Here is a 24,172-nt window from a genome sequence, read left to right as displayed (position 1 = left end):
CTGGAGCACTGAAACTGGTCAGTTCATCGGGTTGTAACCGTTGTGGCCATCTCCTGCCTTCTTCCAGCCCCTGTGCTGAGCTTAGCCATGGAGATGTTTCTCTCAGCCTGAACCTAGAGCCTTCTGCCCAGGATCTCCATAACTTTTTGTGGAGCGCTCAGTTTTGTGAATCCAACCCTAAACAACACTAACAAACTAACTTATAACTCATGGTTAGGAAGAGCCGCAGCACATGAGCCAGGGACAGCTGCCCTAGGCATACCTCTGGGGGCAGTGGCAAGTGGAGGCCAACAGGACCCACCTCAGTGGGCTCCTGCCACCAGAGCTGCTGCTACACTGGTGGGAGACCAGTCATTGCAGGGAGGGAGGAGAGCGCTGCCTGCAGGGAGACAGGAGGAGACAGCCAACTACCAGTTGTGGAGATGTCATGCTACGGCTGCGATGAGCAGCTTGTCTTCAAACAGGAGTTAATGTCTTTTTTTATAAAAATACCTGTGTATCTGCATTTGTTCTTACTCAGGTAAGTAATAGGATTTTAAGGAGAATGGGCTACATTTTTGCTTTCAGTGTAATCTTTTAGCAGTTTGTTCCCCAAGCTAATTATTATACTTAAAACCAAAACAAACAAAAACCACACATCCAAATGTGCCTCTTAATACTAGACTGTTGGGGTTTTTTGCTCACCTGTTAAACTGAACAGTGAACAGAAGCATCTTTTGTAAGCTTTCTGGAATACACTAGTTTTTAGCTTGCTATGCTATTCCTCTTTCATGTCCTTTTTCTAAGATGTACATTACCCTTGATCACTCTTATGAGAATTTTTTGTCACTCTCTCCAGTCTCTTTTGGATTTGAGCAGCGCTTAAACTGTTGTTTTAAGTGACAGGCTGTCACTGACTCCTGTTACAAAATAGTTCTGTTCCACTTTTAAGGGTTCAGAATTGGGCACACCTTTTAAAGTGTGTTTTATCCTACTATTTATGTGGCTCCTGCTGTCACACTACCCAAATGCTAACAGAATTCTTTTTTGAAAGAAAGCAGTGGGGAATGAAAGCATTCTTAGCCCCTCTGCAGAAGAACAGGTGCCAAGAGATTTAGGTCCTGGTCCAAAACAGTATGTAGGCTCCAATTCCTACTGTCATTGATGTCAGTGACAAGCCAGAAGTCTAACACCTTCCTTTAATTTGGACTTTCATGACTTCTTCAATGTGTAAGAAAATTACGTTCCAGTTGAGGACTGTATGTATGTATCTGTATAGACAAATGGCTAACTTGTATCACCAGCCAAACACCGTAACCACAGGTGGGACTGTTTCTTTCCTTAAAGCCACTGCAGTCATTAAAAAGTGGTCTTTTCCTAAATAGCTTTTCCAGCTCAGCTGTCTGGTTCATGAGCCCTTGAAGTGCTGAAACTGTTGAAACCTTACAAATGCAGTTATAACTTCTTTTGCTTATAGAAAGGAAAAGACTCAAAGAGTGCTGTAAGTAACAGTGAGGAGAACAGGGTAGGTCACAGACAGCAGTTAAAGGAATACTATTTCTAAACTCTGAAAATAGCCATTATGGTAAAAATGCTTGTTTCCCATGTCACTTCATAAACAATAAGTAAATGCACAAAATACAAATTCTAAGCTATTGGGAGCAATGATGACAAAGTAATGCTTTTAATGCTCTTTTAAAAAACACTTTTGAAAGTATTTATTTGAATTATCTAAAAAGTTTAATTGTATTCTGTTTTTATAGCCATAGAATTCTAATGGCTCTTTTACATTAAAAAAAAAAAAAAGTGTGGGCATTTCTCAAATTCCTGAATATCAGCTGAATAAAACACAGTTTCATGCTTAAGGTAAGTATCCACTAAGAGGTATATAATCAAGATTGAACTGTGCTTGTATTCTTAATTCATTAGTGGAACTGTAAGGCCCTCTTCTGGATTATAAATTACTGCACAGCCAAGCAAAGTACATTGAAATGACAAAGTCAGCCATGAAAACACTATGAAAAGATAAATACCTTAATATATTTTCTTCATACTATTACCAGTTTCATTTCCTGGTTTTACATGTATCTGCCCATCTCAGGTACTATAATTGAGTAGCTGAGAACAACTTCTTAGCAGATTCTTAATGATAAAGTATTTCTTATGCTAATAGTCACAAGAGGAGAGGACAATCTAAAGAGTTGTGGAGTTTCTCCACAACTCTGTATGAAGATTCTGTCCAGCCAAGTGATGCTTGCTTATGCTTATTAAGCAATAGCATACACAAACTGAGACGTGATTCCGCATATATACCTGTCTACATACATATGTGACTTCAGAAGTTATGTCTGAAAATTTGGCATCTGTAAAAAAAACAATGAAGAACCGTTACAATGATCTTATCTCAAGTCTTCAAGGACTGTACAATTCCTTACATGCCTGTGGATTAAATATATGCACAAGGACTGTGAAGTTCTCACAGACATAACCTTCCAATAGATTTCCTTACTTGCCTAAGCAAACATTTACTACTGAAAAGCAAGACGCTTCTCCACAGACAGAAAGAAAGAAAATATTCTAGAACGGGCTGTACAGAATGGCATCATTTTAATGGATCCATCTGGCTTTAAACAAGTGAACATGAACCATAAATTTTCCTCTTTCTAAAAACAGCCACTTAATTTTCTGTTTGGTCATGTATAACAAGAAATCAATACACAGAAACACAGGCATAGGTACTAAGTATCCTGTTAGTAAAAACTCTGTACAGAACATTAGACATAGTTTAATTGGACTGTACATTTTAAAAAGCAGGGATGCTGAAGAATTCTTTGCATATTTTTGGTAAGTTTCTGTCTCCCATCAGTGTAAGGCTAATTACGATTGTCCTTTTTCCGTACTTTTGATTTTGGTGCTGCCGAGAAGAAACAGAAAGGGAGAAAAAAACATCAGAAGTGAATTACAGTAATACTAGTGCCAGCATTCTTTTAAATTAGGTTGGGATCAAAATGGATCCATTAACGTGAAACCTACCATTGGGATTTTCTTGTCTGTAGAAAGCTTTTAACATTTCCACTGCTTCTTTGGCACGATAGCCAGAAATGCACTGTTCAAATTAGAATGATGCTCGTGAGTACATCTGAGAATAACATGCTCCATGCTTCACAATAATGCCTTAAGTACAGAATAATTGTAAAAAACTGTATTGTCTATTTGAGGGTCAGAAAATCTCCTTTTCAGGCTGAATACCTTATACATTTGAAAAATACTATGTTGAGGCTCACTAAATAATTTCCCTAATAACTTAAAAGTTAGGTAAAACAAACTTTGTTACTAACTTACATAAAATTTTTATTCAGTCTCCAATTTCTTTCTTATTAATGTGTTTCCAACTTACTTCATATGCTCCTCAAGCACTTGGAAATCTAAGAGATATACACCTAGGTATTTGTAGATAAGATTCCTACCAGAAAGCATTTGTCCACACACCCGGTCTTTATTCCTAACAGTCACCTCTCAGACCTTTTTGGTCCTCCTAAAATATTTTTCCAGGCTGTAAACGTTAATAACAAAGTGTATAAATGTCACTAACACTAAATGAATCTCCACCCACACTAGGAAATAATTATAGGAAATAATAATTATATTATAATTAATACAATTAATTATAATAAATAATCCCACTGCAATTGCCTACAGAAACAAAGAAAGGATTTGTGGTAGTAAGAATCTTCTCCTTTCTTTCTTCCAAACATATAGCAAAATTAAATACCATATGCCAACGTTACCAAATGAACACTCTTCTAGTACTGACCATACAAATTAATTCAGATGCTAGCCTCACAAACACCCTGACAGAAAGATGCTTAATATGGTTACACTGGACTGCCAAATAGTGTCAGCTCGCTGATGGAAATTCTTTCTGAGCCTTGAGCCTTCAGTGCTTATTTACAATGCTGAAATATACTACTTGGTTTTTACATTCATTAAATTATAAATGTTAAGTGTGAAGAAGAGACTTCTAAGAACCCTAATCAGTATCCTTGTATAAAACAGGACCATTTACAACTGTGTATAATGTGATAAATGTAATGCTATAAATGCTTTATCTATACAGATGTATAGATACCTATACTTATAGGTATACTAGAATAATGCTGTAAAGCATCTGTATTTATGTATACTGTACCTCCACTGAACGCTTGTCCAGCCGTTCTTAAATGACAAAGATGTCATTCTCCCCACTCTGTTCCAGTCCTTCAGTATTGTTACTATCCAGAAAGTTTCCTGCTATCTACAGTAAATCTCCTCTGCTACTTTTCCAGTCTGTATTTTTTTGGTGATTTGAACTATATGAAGTCTATGCTAATGCATTTTGCCTCATATATAGATAGACTGGGAGCAAAAATACAATCATTTCCAGTGGCTCAGCTAAAAATCAGTAACTTAGTAAGCTGCTGTTACTTGATCTTTATTGATTATGTGTCTGTATATTCTACAGTTTAAAAAATATTTTCTCTCATCTCATCCCACAGCATACACTTGCTGTTCTAAGTATTACACATCTTTTAGATATATTTATTCCTTACTTTGCTCCACAAGTATAATTCTTTCCTTTCCACTTTGATGCATCCTTTTAAATAATTTTAAAACTGTCATCAGGCTTTTCCTCAATTTTATTTTCTCTAAGGACTTAATCTTTTATCATTATTTTTTTGTTAAATCAAGTTTACTTTGATCATTCTTCATCTACATCCTCTTAAACGGATGCATAACATTCTCAAAGCAGGGTAGCGAAGCTAGGCACAGTACCCTAGCTGAAATATAGAGGAAAACATTTTACTGCTTACTTCAAATGGTTCTCCTGTGTCAACCATATCATCAGATGAGATGCTTAAAACTGAGCCACAGCCTCCAAATCGCTCATTTCGACAGCCATATACGACCCGCGGAATTTATATGAATGAGTTAAGGTATTAAGTTAAAATGAAAGGCAAGCAGGAAGTACAGTAGCTGGATTTAAGTAGTCATTAAATTTCACAAAAATGTGCTTGTACTTTTCAAACTAGCTTGCACTATAATTCCTCCCTCATAAAATCAAAACTTACTTCTGAGTAATATAAGATCTATTGCTGAAGATGCACATCCAGCCTTTCTCAGAAAAGGATAAGCAAGAATCCCAAAGCAGAGGCATACAAAGACATGGTTTACGGATTGTTACAACATTCAAAACTGAACATTAAACTGAGATTAGTTCATTTTACATAATAACAGGCATGTCTAAAATGTATTTTCACATCCCTAAGAGAAATCATTGCTGGTCATAATTGCACCACTTCTCTTTCATTCTTGAGTCTCCCACTATTTACCACGTAGTAAATGGAGGTGGGTGCAGACTCTCAGACCATAAGATGGTACCCCTGTTGGCTCTGCCTGACATTGTCAAGCCCTTCTTTGTGGGCTCAGTGCCAAAAGCCTTAACAGTTTGATATATGGTCTCCCAGCATGAAGAAGCATGAAAGGATACTCATCAAGCGCACGGCAGCTGCACACATGATGCAAGGCTCTACAGTTACGTACAATATCGAGTGTGCAAATACTTCGTTATAATCTCTGTTGCGTTGCTTGCACCAGTCAAGGACCTGATCGATTGCCACCATTTCTGCGTGTCGAGTAGCCTAGGAGATAAAAATAAACATTTTCATAAAGTTTGCATTGATTCACAGCTTTAAGGTTCTCACTTGTACAAATACAAATGAAATAAAATGCAACATCATAAAACTACTCTTTCAAGTCAAGGGCATAATCACCTGACATCTAATTTATTAATAATGCAATTATTTTCACTTCTCTTAAAGTAATACAATGCTTTCTTGAGAAGTATGTTTTCAGTGCACCTCTTTGCTGGTTCAAGTTGCAGAAGGAATTTCCTGCAGCCTAAACTGCAGGAAATATTCAGCCGAAGAAAACATATTCAACCTCAGTCTCATATGCAACACACAGAAGACCCACAAGTGCAAAACAGTTTTTTCTTCTACCTGTTCCTAGGCAGAGGAGCCTGCTCAGAAGTTCTTCATTACCCCTCTCTGTCATGTCAGCATAGTAAGACATGAAAGCTCTGCTTGAGGCTTAAGTGACACACAAGCCCATTAGAACAACTGATCTAGCCCACTGTGCTTCCAAGAGCAGGCAGGGATACTTTCTCTGGAAATATTAAGAAACTGCTCCTAGCTGGTACCTCTTCCTCCCTCTGACGATGTTACTATGCCTGCATGGAATGAACATGCAGTGATTTCAGTATGTTTCTGGAACTGCTTAGCCTACTGCATAAACACAGTATTTTCAGTTTGCGTCAGGTTTAATGCTGCCTGGGAATATGTAACACGTACAGTAAGTTCCTCAAGTAATAGGCAGGGATTGCAGCATATGCCTGATTACAAAAAGACATAATAATATTGATTTATCTTTTGTTAATCCAAGATAACTGAATGATGAGTATCTCAGAGGTCACAGCAATAGTTATGGCACAAAAACCTGAACAGAAGAAATGCTGACTTTAATTGCAGGGACAAAACCAATCAGTAATGTCCCACTATCGCTCCGGAATGTCTGCAGTAGTGTGTTTTGCCAATCAAATGTCACAGCAAAAATATCACAAAGTACTAGTTATGAAAGGACTGTCCAGTTACAAAGCCTGATGCTTATTTGAATGAAGGCTGTTAAGTACTTCCCTTCCTTCTAATCTACTCTAGAAAAAGGATGTTTTTGACACAGGCATTAGGCTAAGACCTAATCAACCCAAATTATACTTCTACCTCTGCTACACATGTATTTATGTGACCTTAGGTAACTTCCTCTCAACACATGAACTTGGGTTAATGTTCTACTACTGTGACGATCTGTGGTGGTAACTCTGAGATGCTCTACAACAGGGGTCCTCAAACTGTTTAACCAGGGGGCCAGTGCATGGATGCAGTGGCAGGCAGTCATCTGCGGCTGCTTGGTTCCCCCCCAACCCCCGGCGGCGGGTGGGGTGGTGTCTCTAAATACCGGGGGCCGGATTGAGGACCCTGGGGGGCCGTATCCGACCCACGGGCCATAGTTTGAGGACCCCTGGTCTACAATATATGGCACAGGACTCATGTATAAATCAGTGGTAGGTTTAATACAGTTTAAAAATGTTTTAAAACGCCTACAGAGATCTACATTGCCTAAGCCTACATTAGCAAATAGTGCAGTGCAAGAGGACTGTATCTGTAGGGCAAAACAGTGCTAAGGACCCAACGCCTACTGAGGAGAGCTCACACTGGCCTAGCTCCAGTTCAGTCCCATGGACGGTACCTTCCCAGCAACAGCTGTCGTGCATTAGGTATGCTCCCTGAGCGCATTTTTCCAGTATAGTTCCATCTGAAAGGAAGACAGCTTGCCATCTCTGAGACACAGACCAAAGCATGGTAAGCAGACACAAGAAATTTATTCTATAGTGCACTTGTAATCTGAAATAACATAGTAATGAACCCACTCAGAATAAAAACATGGATCTGAATCAATATGCAGGCATGATTCCTCCAGACCTACCAGTGAAATGTTGCCATGAAGGTTCCCTAGTTGAATAAAAGCAATCACATCAGCTGAAATCTCAGTGGAAACACCAAATGCAACACCCTCCAGTAGAAAGATCCCTCAGACCTACTACAGCTACCGTAACAGAAAATTATTAAGCTGTGGCTATCCTAGTTTTGTGCCCCTCAGACCACAAGACACATGAATACCACATTGGCTTTCTAACTCCTGAGCACGAATTGAAAGCATATAAGCAATAAGCCTGCATGACTGGAGGAAAACATGCCTCTGACCTATGACACTACTTTACACTGAGTACACCAAGTAGCTTTTAGGCCTCTGCTGCTCTTGGGAGTAGAAGTTAAGAGACATCATGCAGCTGCTCTAAGTCATACTGGCTTCTACAGTAATAGAAGACAGCTACACAAAAGAGATTATGCTAACATAGAACATTACTAGGTCCCAGTGCATCCACATCTTAAGAAACGCACACTGGTTTGGTCATCTCACCTCACGAAGACATGGGAACACCAGGAAAAATCCACCACAGGGTGAGAAAGGATTATCCAAGTTACAGAACAGTCTCTGTATAAAGACTAATGATGTCCTGGTTTCAGCTGAGATAGTTAAGTTTTATTCTCATTAGCTGGTGCAGTGCTGTGATTTGGATTTGGTGTGAGAACAATGCTGATAGCACGCTGATGGTTTTGGTTGTTGCTGGGTGATGTTTATACCAAGTCAAGGACTTTTCCATTCCTTGGGCCCTGCCAGCAGAAGGGCTGGAGGGGCACGGGAAGCTGGGAGGGGACACAGCCAGGACAGCTGACCCCAACTAGCCAAAGGGATATTCCATACCATATGATGTCATGCTGAGTATATAAACTGGGGGAAGAAGGAAGGGAGGGGGGAACATTTGGTGTTATGGCGTTTGTCTTCCCAAGTAACCGTTACGCGTGATGCAGCCCGGCTGTCCTGGGGATGGCCGAACACCTGCCTGCCCAGTGAATGAATTGGTGAATGAATTCCTTGCTTTGCTTTGCTTGTGTGCGCAGCTTTTGCTTTGCCCATTAAATCGTTCTTGTCTCAACCCTCGAGTTTTACATTCCTTTCCGATTCTCCTTCCCATCCCTCTGGGTGAAGGGGGAGTGAGCGAGCAGCTGTGTGGTGCTTGGTTGCCAGCTGGGGTTAAAACACGACACTAGACTACAGCTCTTAACTCACCAAATAGTCACTAGTTTTCCAAGTTAAGATGACTACAGTAGACATTTATAAAAATCAAGAAAAATGTGGAAAAGCAAACAGTAAATTGTGATTTATTATTTGTCATAACAAGCAGGCACCCAATGAAATTATCAGGCAGCAGATTTAAAACAAACAAAAGGAAGTACTCTTTCACAAAGCACATAATTAAATTGTGGAACTCATTGCTACAGGATGCTATGGAAGCCAAAAACATAAATGAGTTCAAAAAAGGTTTAGACAAATTCGTGGAGGATATGTGCAGAGACAGCTATCAGAAACAATGATCCAGATACAGCCTTGTGCTTTGGAAGTCCCTAAGCTATCCTCTTTCTGAAGTGGGAAGGTTACATATGGCAAAGGTGTACACTACTAATTTCTTGTTTCTTGAGCTTCTTTCTTAAGCATCTGCTAAAGGCCCCTCTTAAAGACAAGATATGGTGGGGAAAACTGACCTTCTAGGTCTGCCTTAGGATTTTATTTTATATTGAGCTATGACTATATAGTCTTTTTTATTGACTTGCTGTGTGTAAAATAACATACAAAAAAGATGATGTTCATTTTGAGTCACTGACTCAATTCCTAAGCTTCTACAAACCCCTAATGTTTTTTAATTTCCTAATATTATAAACTATTTTAAAGCCAAGAAAACAAAAGCAGGTATGAGTAGCAAGGGAAAAAGAGAATTCTTAGAGAGTAGCAAATGGCGTTCCAAGGAGAAATTATTTGAAGCTGATGTCAGTGGGTAAAAAGCCTTGACAAAGCCTTAAAATAGTGCCCCAAACTGTGGCAAATGTTAAAGATACCAGCAGTGCCCCGAAAAGCTTACCTTCCAAATCTTAGACCAGAATTAACAAGCAAGAATAAAGGGGATCAAAGGTCAAAGTTCTATATTATCTTGTGGCTTCATTAGCAATTTAAGAGTGCAAACAATACTTCATTTTCAATTATTGCATACTGTACTTGCAAGATGATCTGGGCAAAGACACGCACTACAATGACCCAGCAGGAGATAACAAAGAGAAGTCTGCATGTATCAACAAAGAGCCTAAGACAGAGAGCATTTTAGTGGGAAGCAAATGATTGCATCACACATGGGAATAAAGATGCCAGAGGAAAAAAAAAGGATTCTGGTCAGAAAGGGTCACATATATTATAAGGATGACAATTTTCAGGTTGGTCTGAGGCACAACTGTGAACAAGCAAGTGCGGGACCTGCCAGAGGCAACACAGTACTAGCACAATCTTGTGAATGTATTGCCAGGCTGTTGAAAACAAACGTCTTGCACAGAAAATTGTTGCACTATTGCCCAATGAATACAAGTAATTACATGCCTAACTATTTTGACATGCTGATGCCACAACCACACTCCTAAAAAAAATACTCTTTTCTTCCAACAGCAAATTTTTCCAGGAGAATGTGGTGATGATCAATAATTTCACAAATAACTTCCACAGAGTAAGTGGCAGTACTCCTGACATTAATGTGTTCTGCTAAGGACATGCAGGGCAGAAACAAAAGTATGGAGAGTGACAGGAGACAGGCTTAAAAAAAATGGGAGAGCTTTCAGCAATTAAATCTTTTTGCCAAAATGAGCAGTTTGGGAACAAGAATGAAAGAGGGCATAAAGAAGACACTACCTGCTCCTAACTCCAGTCAGTTAGATCAGAGGATGCAGAGACTTACTTAAGGATCAGACGGAATTTATTTGACATGAAGCCTTGTGACCAGCTGGTTTCCAAGCAAGGGCAGAACTGCAGGGAAGAACTGCAGATTTAACTGGATAAACAATAATTTTTTAAAAGCTGGGAAAAAAGTTTTCAAGGAGTGAAAAAAGGCCAATATATTATAAAGCTACATTTTGGAGGACAGAAAGCAAAGGCTAAAGGAAGAGTCACCAAACATCAACCCTGCAAAACAAATTACATAAAAAGTAAAAATACCTTGAAGACAAAACATGTGAAAAAGGAGTTAGAACTACTACAGTGACCATAAGATGAGGCTGAAATATAATTATAGCACTACTCCAAGACAAAATTAGTATTTTGCCTTTTCAATAAAAATGACGTGGAGAATATGGTCAAAAGGCAGAATAATAGTATGACACCACAAATTACAGTATATGACATACAGAATTAGAACTTTAAGGGCATGGAAAAGGGATAAAGGGCAAAAACCCAAACTCATCTCCATCAGAAAACCGCTAAAGAACTCATGCATGAGGCTGACTGTCACATAGCAATGCTTTTAATACATCAAGGGAGAGTTATCACATGACTGAAACCTATAAGAGCAAACAGAGTCACTGTAATGAAAAATAGGAAGGACATACAATCCTGACATCTACAGATCCAGGATAGTCTCAAAAGCAAAACAGGCAACATAACACACTTTGAAGGTAATATTCTAAGGACTAAGTCTATAAAAGGAAAATGAAACAAAATACAACGTGGATTTACATAAAGATAGTTGACACAAAATTAACCTAGTAACTTTCCGTGACAAACGTTTTTTCTAGGCAAAGAAACACCAATCTCATCTCTCTGGACTTCTACAACGCATCTGGCACAGCACAAGACGTGAAATTATTGTCAGTCTGGGGAAAACACCATAGCACAAGAAACTTAAGGTAAGCAAGCAAAGAAAAGAAGTTGCATCAAAAGGGGAAATATTTGTCCAGAGGGAACCAATTAGCAACAATGCTCAAAGATCATTTTGCTTAAATGTTTTCAGTTGTGACATTGGCATTAATGGGAGAAACATCTAGAAAAAACAACTAACAATGTGATGTCTTTCATGAGATGAAAGACATCATCAGAAGAGACAGGGTCAGTGTGTCACTCGAGAGGTGGATGGCCTTATAGATAGGAGAAAAAAATAATCAAAACAACAAATGAAGAATAACAAAACACCACAAAGGACCAAGGAAGCTTCAGAAAAGATGGGTGGACTTACTTCTGGGGAGAATGGGAAGAAGTATTGTTATCAAACAAGGCGCAAGAGGAAGTCCATCTGGAATAAAGCGTATAGTTCTGGTTAAGTGAATTCAAGATGAATCAAAGCTGGAATGAATGTATATAAGAATTATTAGAATGAACACAGAAAGAAAGCCTATCTTCTGAGAGGAAATTAAACAGCTGGCTTGGGGAAAATAGGGAAAACAAAAAGCCAGAAGGGAATACGACTTCAGAAACATCCAAGCTATGTAAAATAATGGTTGATGCTGGCACAATAATAGGGAGATATAAACAGACCATAAAATGTTTAAAACTGGAAATCAGATGTTTTCTAGCTGTCTGAGGAATGATGTTCTGGAGAAGTCCTCCAACTTGAGGTGGGACGAGCAATTAGTTTTAGAATAGACTTTAATAAATGTAAGATGTCTGCCGGAACCGCCCCAGCGTTTCAAGAGTGTTTCTTTTTTTCCCCAGGATCATTCCTAAATAATGCCAGCAATTGTTAGGAGAAAACTGAAAACAATTTCCTGCATTCACATTTCCCAACAAGTGCCTCCTTCAAGCTTACATTTTCTTCTAGACTATATAGAGCAATTAGGTAACTGATACAAAATTTAGAAGCACTGAGTACCAGCATTTCCAATCACTGTAATATAAGCATTTATGAAAATTAAGCCACAAAAGAATTGAAACTTGAGCTAAACAGAAATTGAAAAAAGGGTTGGCTTTCAAAGTTATTAACAGTTTACTGTTTCTAAAATGCAGCCAAATTTTTAAAATCAGACTACTTGGATTTAAGTACCTACCTTCAGACAACCCTGACATTAAAGCCAAAAAAGTCCTAGTTTCCCTAACATTTTAAAATTGATTCTGATTTTTGCAGTCTCGTCAGTTACGTTCTGCCCATTTATTAACGTGATTTTTACACAGCATTAATACCTCTGGCACAATTTTCCCAAGAAGTGCCTGCTTCCCCACAGTGTTTACGCTGATTTAACTTGAGATACTTAGCTTCTCTGTCATCTGGCTTTCTTGAGTTGTATTAGAATTATCTTAATACATTATGGATTGTCCTGTAGCACAAATTAGTATAATGATTCATCTCTACTGTTACATTTTTGAGCTTAGAAGACTCATTTTCACCTTTTATTATGTTCCCAGATTTGAGACAACTAATATAAATTACAACCAGATCCTGCAATCAGATTCATTTATACAAAACTTCCAGTTGTACAAAATCTCTGTTGGCTTTAATTGGTCTCCCAGAGCGTAGAAGATGTAATTTGATGGCTGAAATCACAAGCATCAGGTCTAAAATTTACAGGCAGTACTTTTTAGAAAAAACAATTTTGCTAAAGGAAGAATTTTTGTAAACTAGACATGAGATTTGGTTACCCTACGTATACTGTAACTACGCAACTTCCCAACTCCTTGTGCTCCCCCATCTCTTATAAAAAGAGACTGGTAATTATGTATTCCTTTATTTGTACGGAGTTTTTCCTAGAAGGGCAACAGGCTTGGATTTCCGATTTATAGCGCAGTACTTTTCAGGTAAGGGGGAAACAGTGCTTTGCTAACGACGTGAACTGTTCCTGCAGCGCCTGTGGAAAGAACACCGACGGGAGGGCTGCACAGGCCGCTCCCCTCCCGCTCTTAACCCGCAGGCGACGGCAAAGGCCTCCGGAGCGCCCCGGGGCGGGCAGCCTGCGGGGGCGGCAGCCGCCACCTCACACCGCCACGGGGCGGCCTCCCCTGCCCCGACCGCGGCCCCGCCGCGCCCCGAGAGCCGCGCTCAAGCCCCAGCCCCGCCGGTGCCGGTGAGGGAGCCGCGCCCGGCGCAGCGGGGCAGGGCAAGGCAGGGCCTCCAACACGGCAGGGGCCCGAGCCCGGACTCACGTTCTTCGTCTCGTTGACCTCGTTCCTGCCCCTGCCGATGACCTCGCCGTTGTGCACCAGCAGACAACCGACGGGCACCTCCCCGTTCTCCAGCGCCTCTTTGGCCTGCAGGGCACACACAGGGAACGGGACGGTGTTACCTGCCCCAGCCACGAGCCGGGCTTCAGCCAGCCCCCGACCTCCCGCCCCCACCGGGAGGCCACGGCCAGCCCGCTCCGGGGCTCCCTGCTCCCCTCCCGCCTCCTGCGAGGCTTCCCCCCGCGGGGCAGCGGAGCCTGGCCACCCGCAACCCTCGCGGCCCGGGGGACGCGGGAGCCCCCGCGCCGGCACTGACCACGTCGAGGGCCTGGTCCATCCAGGCCACCGCTGCCGCCTCCTCCTCCATGGCCGGCACCGGCGGGGCGCGGGCGGCGTTTCCGGGGGGCCGGGCGGCGGGGCACCGCGGGCGGGGCGCTGCCACCGCCTCTTCCGCTGACGCGGGGAGGTGAGGGGCGGCCGGGCCGGGCGCGCAGGATGCTGCGCTCGCTCTGGAGTTTCCTCAAGCGGCACAAGAAGAAGTGCCTCGTCCTCGGCACCTTCCTCGGCGGTGAGTGCCCGGTAGCCGGGCCCAGGGGCCGCGGTGAGCGGTAGCACGGGCCGACTCCGTGCCGACCGCGGGGCCTCCCCCGCCGCGCTGTCGCTGAGGTGCTCCCGGCTCCCGCTGGGGAGGCGCCCCGGGAGGCGGCGCTCGGCCGCTGCGCCCGGCCGGCCCCCTGCGGTCAGGCGGGTTCCCGGCTGGCGGCCAGGCCTAGCTGCCCCCGCGCCCGCCCGGTGCCGGCCGCTGGCGTGACCCCCCGCGGTGCCGCGGGGCTGGCCGGCCCCGGCCCCGCACCGCTGCGGGCCGTGGCGCAGGGGGCTCCGCCGTGGCCTGCAGCCCTGCGCCTCGCTGGGGACAGCAGAAGGCGCCCACCGCCCGCCCGTGGGACAGTGGGGTGGCAGGGGGAGGCATCTCCTAGGCAGAGAGGAAAATACGCGTCGTCCCTTCGGGCTGCCCGGGTGTGCTTACGGCGGGTGTCTGGGGGGGTCCCAACAACATCCAGCAGCGCAGGGCGCGGGTGCCGCTTACATTGTGGTTCTTAGGACGGAGGTTGAACGCCTGTACTTTTAAAAGCGATTCGTGCGTTCAGGTGAATTGTCAAGTATAAACAACTGCAGACACAAAACTTCACGGAGAGGAGGATTTACGTTAATTATTCAAGCTGTTCTTTCTTCCTTAAGGTGCTTGTCTAACCTGTAGGGTGGTTATGGTTTGGTAAGCTCCTCCTTTCCTTGGAGTTATTATAGGGTTATTTTTAGTTGGAACTGGATTTAAAAGAACACCTTGGATATTTATCTGTTTAATAATAAAGTGCGTATCTGTGCAGGTGGAGATTAGATAGTACTCAAAAGGTACAGCCGTGCCTTTGCATGCTCAATCATCAGATGTGTCTTATGCAAATGACACAGAATTAAATATTACAGAGTTGTTAAAGAAAGTTTGTATTTCTTTATACGCCCTAGAACTTGCCTGAACAGTTAAATATTTTGAGAGCTACAGGGGTTTTGCAGTACATTTTGTCTCATATTCAGGTGAGGTCTCTTGTGAAGGTAAATTGTATATACTTCTGACTTGCCTTGGTTGTTGTGCCCTCTGCATCCTTTCAGCATTAATTCCTTCTGCATTTTTCGCGTATTAATACTCGATAATAGGTTAGATTATGGAAACTGAAGTACTTGTCGGGCCTATTCTCTGGTTTACCCCCTCACCTGCAGGTTTCCTGACTCTGCGAGTACAGCAGAATATAATGTTTACCAGTTTCTGAGCCACCACACTTACAGCCCACCATGTTAACAGATTTACTTTATCGGGTTGTAACCTGCAAGCTGTTCCCCTTCAGTTGTCTTTGTGAGAATGGTGGGCAGGCAAACGGGAATAGTAAAATCATCGGTTGTCCCAGTTTCCGCTAGTAAACATGGATTAATGTCCAAGTGGGAAAGCAGATATCGGGGGCCTTCTGGCTCTTGGTAGTCTTCATAGCCTGAAATCATCAATTCATCGTGTATAAACAGCTCTCTGCCAGCCTGCAAACCATCCTAATATCACTGAATAAGCTTTTTCCTTATAATTGGTGCTGTTTATGTACAGTTCAGTGTCACTTTCACTGAAATGTTACTAACTGGATAAGGTGCACTTAAATAAATATCAGGGACTAAAATAAAGTTAATTAAAGTATGACCAATCCATGAAACGCCCAAGATGCTCCTCTTCTAACAAGCTATTCAAGTTCTGACTGGAAATACTGAACTATGCAGTTGTTGCCTAAAGCATTAGTACCTTTTTCCTCAGGCCATGTTGTATTTGAGGTCTCTGTAGAGAATCACTTTTTTGAATTTGATACTTGGTAGTAAATCAGGGCATCCACAAGCAGGAGAGCATCATTAGCTGCCACCAGCTGCAACTTACACCATGGTATTTTGAGGCAGCTGGGGAGATGGAGGGATTTACTGCAGAATGCTGAATTACAGCTGTTCAGCAGCTGAATTGTGAGTGCTTTGTCCATCTGCATACTAGTTATGGATCAGACCTTAAAATAACTCCAGAAGCTATGATAATGCCACCACCAATTAATCAGAACTCCAAGATCCACAATAAAATCATTCCAAAAAATACCGCTTGACTTTGAAAGGTACAATGCAACTTCACGCAGCTGCTCTTACTTGAAGGCAGAATATTTGGAAGTGGCTGAATGATTTAAGAAAAGCATCCAAATCTGCTGAGTTAACGCCAGAGACTAGAATCTGCATCTCTCTGGTGTATGTTTGCTTTTTTAAGAGCTGTAGGTGCATTTTCTGAGGAGGACGATTTAACAAAGAAAATGGGACATCACAAGGTTTAATGATTTTAAGTCTTTAACTGGCACATGGTCATACATTAATGTGAATATTTAATGATTTGTTAGACAATATAGTGTTTTATCGGTGTTGTGTTACTGAAGAATTATTGCACCAAAATTCAAGTTGGTTGGTAGCCTTTCTTCTGTTTACTGAGATGGATTCCTTGTGCACTATCAGTGGCTGTTATTCTTAGTGTAATTTCTGTCAATCCCAAAACTGCAACGGGTTTTTCTGCTAACAAAGATACATAACTCATAAAGTAGGAGCTCAAATAGAGGGAAAAGCAACTGAAATGGATGTAATTATCCCTTAACGATAGAGCAAGGTTGAGAAGACCTCAACTTAGCAAAGACCCAGTACAAACCATTTCTTCAGAAGTCTGTTCTTGTAGCAATATAAAGTAAATTGCATACTAAAAAGATTTAAATCTCTTCAAGCAAGGAAGATCTAGTGTTCTGGGGTTAAACCCACTAGAGATATTTAGAGCGAATGCTGGCATGACAGAGCTGCAAGGACATGTTACCTTCACTTGTTCTTATTAAGTAGAAACAACTTTACCACTTTAAGGTGACTGCCTGTCTCAGTGCTCAGTTCAAGGTGGATTTCAATGGATATTACAAACTTACTTGCTGTTGAAATTCTCTTGCTGCAGTAGAAGAGCAAGTTCTGGGTGTGTCTGCAACGTATGGTTCTGATTTCAGTGGTGAACTATTGCTCAAATTTCTGCAAGCTGAAGGTTGCAGCAGGTGAAGAACATTGCAGTTCAGAAATCTGTCTGCTTATCAAAGTTTTTTTTGGTTTGTTTGTGCAGGGGTGTTAAGAACGTTTTGGTGGGGCTCGAAGGTGCCAAGAGAATAAGACCTTCTTATTTTAAATATGGTTTTCAACCCTAATGGGACAATTGTGTGTCACCTGATGCATGGCTTGCTTGTACATAAGGACAAACCACAACTTACATAGCTGTCAGTATTCTGGAAGGGTACAGGCTTCTGTGTGTCAGAGCAATTTCTACATAATATTTTTTTAAAGGAAAATTTGCCTTTAGTTTTATTTTCTGAGGGAAGTATAGCAATGAGGGTAAACCAGGTCACATAGGGTTGTAAAGAGGTTTCCTGAAAACTAATGCCTTCTAGTTACCTATCCCACCCTTTTTCTCTCTCTATCCCACCTGTGAAGAAAGGAAAGAGCTGAGGGAGAGGTAAGCCATAACTTAAGTGATGTGAGAAATATCCTACCTGTTTGAGGCCACTGGCATGAATGTGTAAGAGCCTGCAGATTTTGTACGCTTACTTCCATTACTTACATTTAGATGGGAAAAGACTATACAGTGCTGAAGAGAGCTACAGAGACAAATTAGAACATATCTGTCTCAATTCACTGTTAACAGATGAACCAAAGCGTTGCTCCCACAGGATATGGATGTTGTAGGACACTGGTTTAAACTCCGCCGCTCACTCACACTCTCCACTCCTTATCATGTGCTGCCCCCTGCCCCCACCGCCAGTGGGATGGGGAAGAGAATCAGAAGAGTAAAAGTGAGAAAACTCACAGGTTGAGATAAAACCAGTTTATTATTGTAATTTCTTTTTTTAATTATTAGTACTAATAAATTATAAGGAAAAGGGGGAAGAATAAATGAGAGAGAAAAATAAAACCCAAGGAAGACAAGTGATGCAAGTGAAAACAGTTGCGTGCCATGAACTGACTGATGCCCAGCCAGTCCCCGAGCAGCAGTGCCCCCCGCTGCCAACCTCCACCCTAGTTTTATTGCTGACATGATGTCCCATGGTATAGAATATCCCTTTGGTCAGTTGGGGTCAGCTGTCTTGGCTGTGTCCCCTCCCAGCTTCTTGTGCCACCCAGGTCTGCTCACTGGTGGTACAGTGTGAGAAGCAGAAAAGACCTTGACTCTGTGTAACTACTCTGTGTGACTACAAAAGTAGACATGGGGACAAATGACTGTATGTTAATGTAATGTGAGACATGTGGTGGGATAAAATGATTGGAAAAATCTTGCGTTCAAAAATTATTTGCTAATACAAAAAAACCTGTTGCTGTTTCAGTATGTTAGCTGCAAAATAAAAGATAAAATACATCAGTACACTGACAGTTGTGTTCTAAATAGATATTCTTGGCAGGGATCGATAATTTTTAGAGAAAAATAATCTAATTGTTATTTATGAAGTCTGATTTTGGTAATAATTTAGTTGTCAAATTGCATTTTTTGTATATGGAAATATATATATTAAAATTTGCATCTAATCAGGTGCATCTTCCACATGGCAAGTGATCAGTCTGCCTAAAGTCTGAAGCAAGAGAGAGTGACTTCCCCATTTTTATTTTATGAGGCTTTTGGGAAATAAATGGAAGTGACTGTGGGTGTTCCGAACTGGTCTAGCCTGTAGTTGCCTATTAGAAAACCAATATGAATAGCCAGGGTTTTTTTGCAGTCATGAATGTTGGGCCACAAAGTTGACAAGCCTTTTGACATACTAATGATAGTTTTGAAGAATGTATTGAAAGGTTTTAATGACCTAACAAATGTAGCGGAATTCAAAGTCTTGGGGAATGTGGGGTTTGTTTGTGGGTTTTTTGTAGTTTTTATGGATCTGGCTTATAAAAATAGTTTTAAAACTTCCATCATTCAGCAACTGTTAAATGCCTCATTCATTCAGATACTAACTTTGAAATGTGAAAATAGAACTTTGAAGAAAACTGTGGCTCTGTGTTTACAGCCTTTGAAGTGGAAGTACTTGGTGGAAATAAATAAAGGTTTGCTATTCACGTTTCTCCTGTGTGCCATTATTGACTTGACAGAGTTGGAGCTGACGGTCTGTAGAGCAGTTTCAGTACTTAGGGAATTGTTCTGCAGTGGACAGAAGATGATCATCTTGTACAACAGTCTTTTTCTGCTTGGGTTTGGCCTACCTCATACAATCCCCACCTTCCCTGTCAGTTTTTTCATGAGAGAACATGGGAAGGGCTGGTTATGCACCTAAACAGGGAACTGCTGCTACTAGTGCACACAGGAGACCGCAAATGAACTTGGTACACAGGGTGTGCTGTAAGAAGGTATCGGTGGAGGGGGAGAAATCCATACAAAGCAGCTTGCAGTGGGCAAAAGGACTGGGGGTAATCTAGACCAGGGGTCCTCAGACTGTTTAACCAGGGGGCCGGCGCACGGATGCAGTGGCAGGCAGTCATCTGCGGCTGCTTGGTTCCCCCCCAACCCCCGGCGGGGGGGTCTGTAAATACCAGGGGCCAGATTGAGGACCCTGGGGGGCCGTATCCAGCCCACAGGCCATAGTTTGAGGATCCCTGCTCTAGAAGATGTGGTATCTTGAGGAGTGGCTTAGAAAGCAGGGTGGAGATAAGGAAGGATAAGAGGACTGCAGGCAGCATGGAGAGAGATCTGAACCCCTGATGGTATGGGAAGAGCAGTTGGGGGAAACTTCAAGTGGATTTATGCTGGGAGAGGAGGAAATGTAGAGAAAAAATTTTGGTGGGTCTTCGCAGAAATGGAGATTTGTAGTGAAACTGATGAGGGATTATCAGATCTTCAAGGGTAGAAGAGGGGATCTGGAGAGTAGGAACCAGGCATGGTAAGAAATGAGGGCGACAGCCAAGCCCCACCAAAGCCAAGGTTCTTCTTACAGAAGTTTCAGGACCAAACAAAGGAACTGTTGGGTCTGTAACGTTTTTCTCTTATGTGATTTTTAAGACTTGGGGTTTACCTCTAACTTCTGCTAATTTTAGAAATATACCTTTTTTAAAAATTTAAATTTTCATCCATCTCCATACCTATGCATTTCCGTTTCTCTATTTTTTTATTTTTGTTACTCTACATTGTTTTTTCTTCCCAATATGTGCTTTAGTCTCTTCAGTACTAGTTGTTCACATTGCAGTAGTACTAAAAATGCCTTCTTTGAAAGGCAAGATATATCTTCTCAGGAAAGTTTCTTATGCTGATTCAAGTCATTACCCTTGATACTTTAATTAATTAATTTTGAAAAAAATATTTCTAAGTATTATTTTGTCAATCAGTATTAAAATACTCAAGACCCACATATACCCAGAAAACCCACTATTGCACCCTTATGGTTTAAAATCCAAGGAGGGGGCTGAAGGGGCCTTTCTCGCATTTTCAAAACAGCTTGTAATATGCAAATCTCTCTGTAGGAGTCTATTTACTGGGAAAATATGGGCAGAAGAAAATCAGAGAAATCCAAGAACGAGAGGCAGCCGAATACATTGCCCAAGCACGAAGGCAGTATCATTTTGAAAGTAATCAGAGGACATGCAATATGACAGGTAAGATAAGGAAATAGCTGCTGTTTGTGATAGGTGGAATTATTTGGAGATTTATACTACATGTTGGCAGGATGGAAGAAGAATAAGAAATGTAGGTGAATTCAAAATCTTAATTAAATGCTAGTGCATAAATAGTCATTTGCATAATAAAAAACAATCTGAAGAACAGAGTATTGAAGGGATTTCCAGGGGTTATCTGAATACTTATCCATCTATAATGCATACAGATATACTCGCAGGTTACAGTTGTTTGTTACTTCAGAATCATTTGTGTGTTGCCCTAAACTGCATGTGGTATTGAGGTATGAAACAGCAGCTAGATTCAAATAATACTGAATCTACAGCAGGATTACTTTACTCATTCTAGCATGTTGTTAGTAAGCTACACAGAGAGAGTTTGGTGAGTAATTTTTATTTACAAATAAGCATGTCAGCCTGTTAGTTCCCTGTGTTTTAACATGTAACATTTAAAAGGTACCCGACTAGCTGGGAAGCAGAAAGTACAACTATTCATCTTACAGCACTGGTCTTTGGATTTTTGAAGAGGAGATGGTAGAGCAGAATTTAACAAAACCCTTGCTATTGTTGTAGATACAGGCCATTCAAAACTAGTTCTATAAAATGAATCAGGCTACATTTTCCTGTTGAAATTTGTATTAGATTTTTGGGTGGCTGCAGATGTTTTCTGTGCACCTTGTTTACCCTGACCGATTGGTATTTCATTTTCATCTTTTCCATTTTGTAGTGCTGGCTTTAATTTTACTGCTAGGACCAAGTTTTTCTTTGCCCTCTTTGTATGAAGTACCTTCTGTATGGCATCATGCATTCTTGTCAAGATTTTTCATACTTTTTTTTTTTAGTATTTATGATGTTCTGTGCACGCTTGTTTGCCATTTCCTGTTCCCATCATGTACCTTTCCTTGGTTTTCTTGTTGAAGAAAAAAAAACAAACCTCAGATCTTTTTCTTTTCATCTGGAGAAATGCAGCAGTGTAGATTTTCACCAGTTTTTCTTCTGGGGAGTTGAAGACACGTATATGCAAATATGCAGGGTGTGAGTACACATCCACAGCTAGAGCCAACAAAGGCATGTAGCCACGTAAGGGGAGCATTGTGCCCAGTCTCAGGAGAGGCACACAGGTAGTTGCATTTCCGAGTACTCTCGGAGTTCTGTATTTTGCTTATCCTCCCAGCTTTGCCTGTTGAGAAATGGGATTTACGTTGTATAGCAGCTATTGAGTGAGAGCTGGGAATAGGTTTATGATGATTTTTTTTTTATGTTGACAGGGTTTTTTCTTTTTTTTTACTTTTAATAACAGTGCTGTCAATGCTTCCAACATTGAGGGATGCCTTAATGCATCAATTAAATTCTGAGAGTCTCACATCTCTTCTTAAAAATAGGTAAGATGGTTTTGTTAATTGTGTTAAAGATCACCTGTTTTGTGATAAGGGGTTTTTTTTCAAATTATATATTTATGATGTAGAGAGCATGCAGGATTTTGATTTTGTGTCCCAATGAGTCACTAGTCTTTAAAGTATTTTGAAATTACTATGTAAATATTTTGTGTCAGGTTAGATGTATTTTGATAGGTATGGCTGACATTTTCCAAGCATTACAAGAAAAAATACCTCCTTTAAGATGCTGCAGTGGGAGCCGTGTTTTTTGTTGAAGTGCCTGTAAGATAGGCAGATAAAAGTACTTAGAAGATCTAGTCCTCTGTTAAACAGGACAGAGTATCTTGACTGAGTTTTTGATGATGTGTTTGTAAAAATGTTTATGTAATCTTATCAAGGTTGGGTGTGAGTAGCAGTAGAAAGTATCCAAGATGAGATTGCAAATGGATGTAATCTGTAAGAAGCAATACTTTTTTTTTCTTTTTTTTTTTGAAGTTGAACAAATAGGGGCATGTCGTACATTAAGAGGAACAGTTCCCTGTCAGAAAACACCTTTGGTTTCCTTACAACTGCAGGAACAAATAACATATTTTTAAATACATAAAGTGCGTGATAGCATACCTTGACAGTAGAGTAAGTTACTTGGTGTTTGGCATGGAGTAGAAGTGTTATGTAGGCAGTTAACACAGGGTTTCTGACTCGCTCTAGACTGCCTTTCTAGTTTACCTCCCACTAGCTTATTTATATAACTATAACTTCAGCTGTCCAGCATTTAGTAGATTACCTATCCAGTCATTGTCTTTTTTTCAGTCAAAAAGCTCCCACAAGGCAACAGAATGTGCTATTTCAAGTGGGGATTACAGCCTGAACAATGTTTTTGTAATAGATTATCTGAGAATTTGTGATTGTAATTTAATATTATTTACTCTAAACAACAAAAATTAGGAAAAGTTAATTTTAAGGGAATACTTAATATCTTTTTCATAATAAGAGTTTTACTCAGCACAAAATTAACCTGAATGGACAGGAGATCTTGTGGATCACCAGATTTGTCTTCTGGACTGTGCAGCTATAACAGCCTGTAATCTTTGAATCCTATGAAGACATACAATGCCTTAGTTTGTTTTCTGTAGTCTGTGTTCTTTTGTCATAATACATCTGGTGTGTCTAACTTGTTCGCCTGTTGAAACAGTTTACAGGTATGGTGACACTTGCTGAATTCCAATAATTCCAGTGAAAATAGAGTTGAGACTTAGATAGTATTGTTATGCATTTTTGAAAACAAAGATTTTTTTAAATGCTGGTTACAGCAATGTCCTGTAATCATTGATGTCCATTTAGTGGTGTCCACAGTGGAGTTATGTCTTAATGCTTCCTTTTTCACTTATGCTGAGCAAGTTTTAACTAGATGCTTGAACATTTTGAACTGAAAAGGTAGAGAAGGGGTTGGGAAGACATGGATCATGGAATCAGCCATCAGGACTCATGCCACTTTGAAGTAATTCTTTGAAGAAGCTCTGCATTCTTATGCTACAGATTTGTTTAACTTCCATTTGAGAAGATTGATCAAGTGGCTCTGGACCTTTGAGTGCCATTGTTGAATATACAGTAGAGTAGATGTGGAGACTGACCTTTCTTAATGTCCCTGAAGACGTGTTTTCCTTCTTGCACAGTCTGTGTTATGGCTTAACATGTTACAAATCTATGTTACCATATGTTACAGATCGTGTTATGGCATAGGTAAACTCCTTAACTTAAAATCCATTCACTTGCTTGAATTCAAACCCTTTTAATATCGTTTCAGTAATTTGGGGCAGCCAGTGGTAGGTTGGGGGTGTAAGCCAGCTGAAATCTTCAGTCTTCCAGAGAAATTTTTAAAGAGGGAGAGGCACACAAGACTGCAGATGTTCTTACTTTGT

The 24,172-nt window shown here is 40.9% G+C and overlaps 2 protein-coding genes across 2 annotated transcripts in view; one reads left to right on the top strand and one right to left on the bottom strand.

Annotated features, from left to right (window-relative positions):
- Positions 1-2,567: 2,567 nt before the first annotated feature.
- On the bottom strand, positions 2,568-14,118 carry ADAT2 (adenosine deaminase tRNA specific 2). Its single transcript, XM_080390094.1, has 6 exons — positions 13,970-14,118; positions 13,636-13,740; positions 5,507-5,657; positions 4,830-4,936; positions 3,013-3,085; positions 2,568-2,893 (listed from the first exon to the last, which is right to left on the bottom strand). The coding sequence occupies exons 1-6, from the start codon at positions 14,018-14,020 to the stop codon at positions 2,853-2,855; spliced, it is 528 nt and encodes a 175-aa protein (XP_080246220.1). The 5' UTR covers positions 14,021-14,118; the 3' UTR covers positions 2,568-2,852.
- The window catches only part of PEX3 (peroxisomal biogenesis factor 3), a 19,376-nt gene continuing 9,268 nt past the window's right edge, over positions 14,065-24,172 (top strand). The window contains exons 1-3 of the mRNA XM_080390079.1: positions 14,065-14,221; positions 20,728-20,859; positions 22,178-22,259. Coding sequence (XP_080246205.1) covers positions 14,149-14,221; positions 20,728-20,859; positions 22,178-22,259 — 287 coding nt within the window. The 5' untranslated portion in view covers positions 14,065-14,148. The remainder of the gene's footprint in view (positions 14,222-20,727; positions 20,860-22,177; positions 22,260-24,172) is intronic.

Source organism: Falco punctatus (assembly GCF_963210335.1).
Source record: "Falco punctatus genome assembly, chromosome: 5".
In the NCBI taxonomy this organism is placed as follows: Eukaryota; Metazoa; Chordata; class Aves; order Falconiformes; family Falconidae; genus Falco; species Falco punctatus.
The sequence above is the reverse complement of the archived record's forward strand: the minus strand, read 5'-3'. Positions and strand labels throughout refer to the sequence as shown.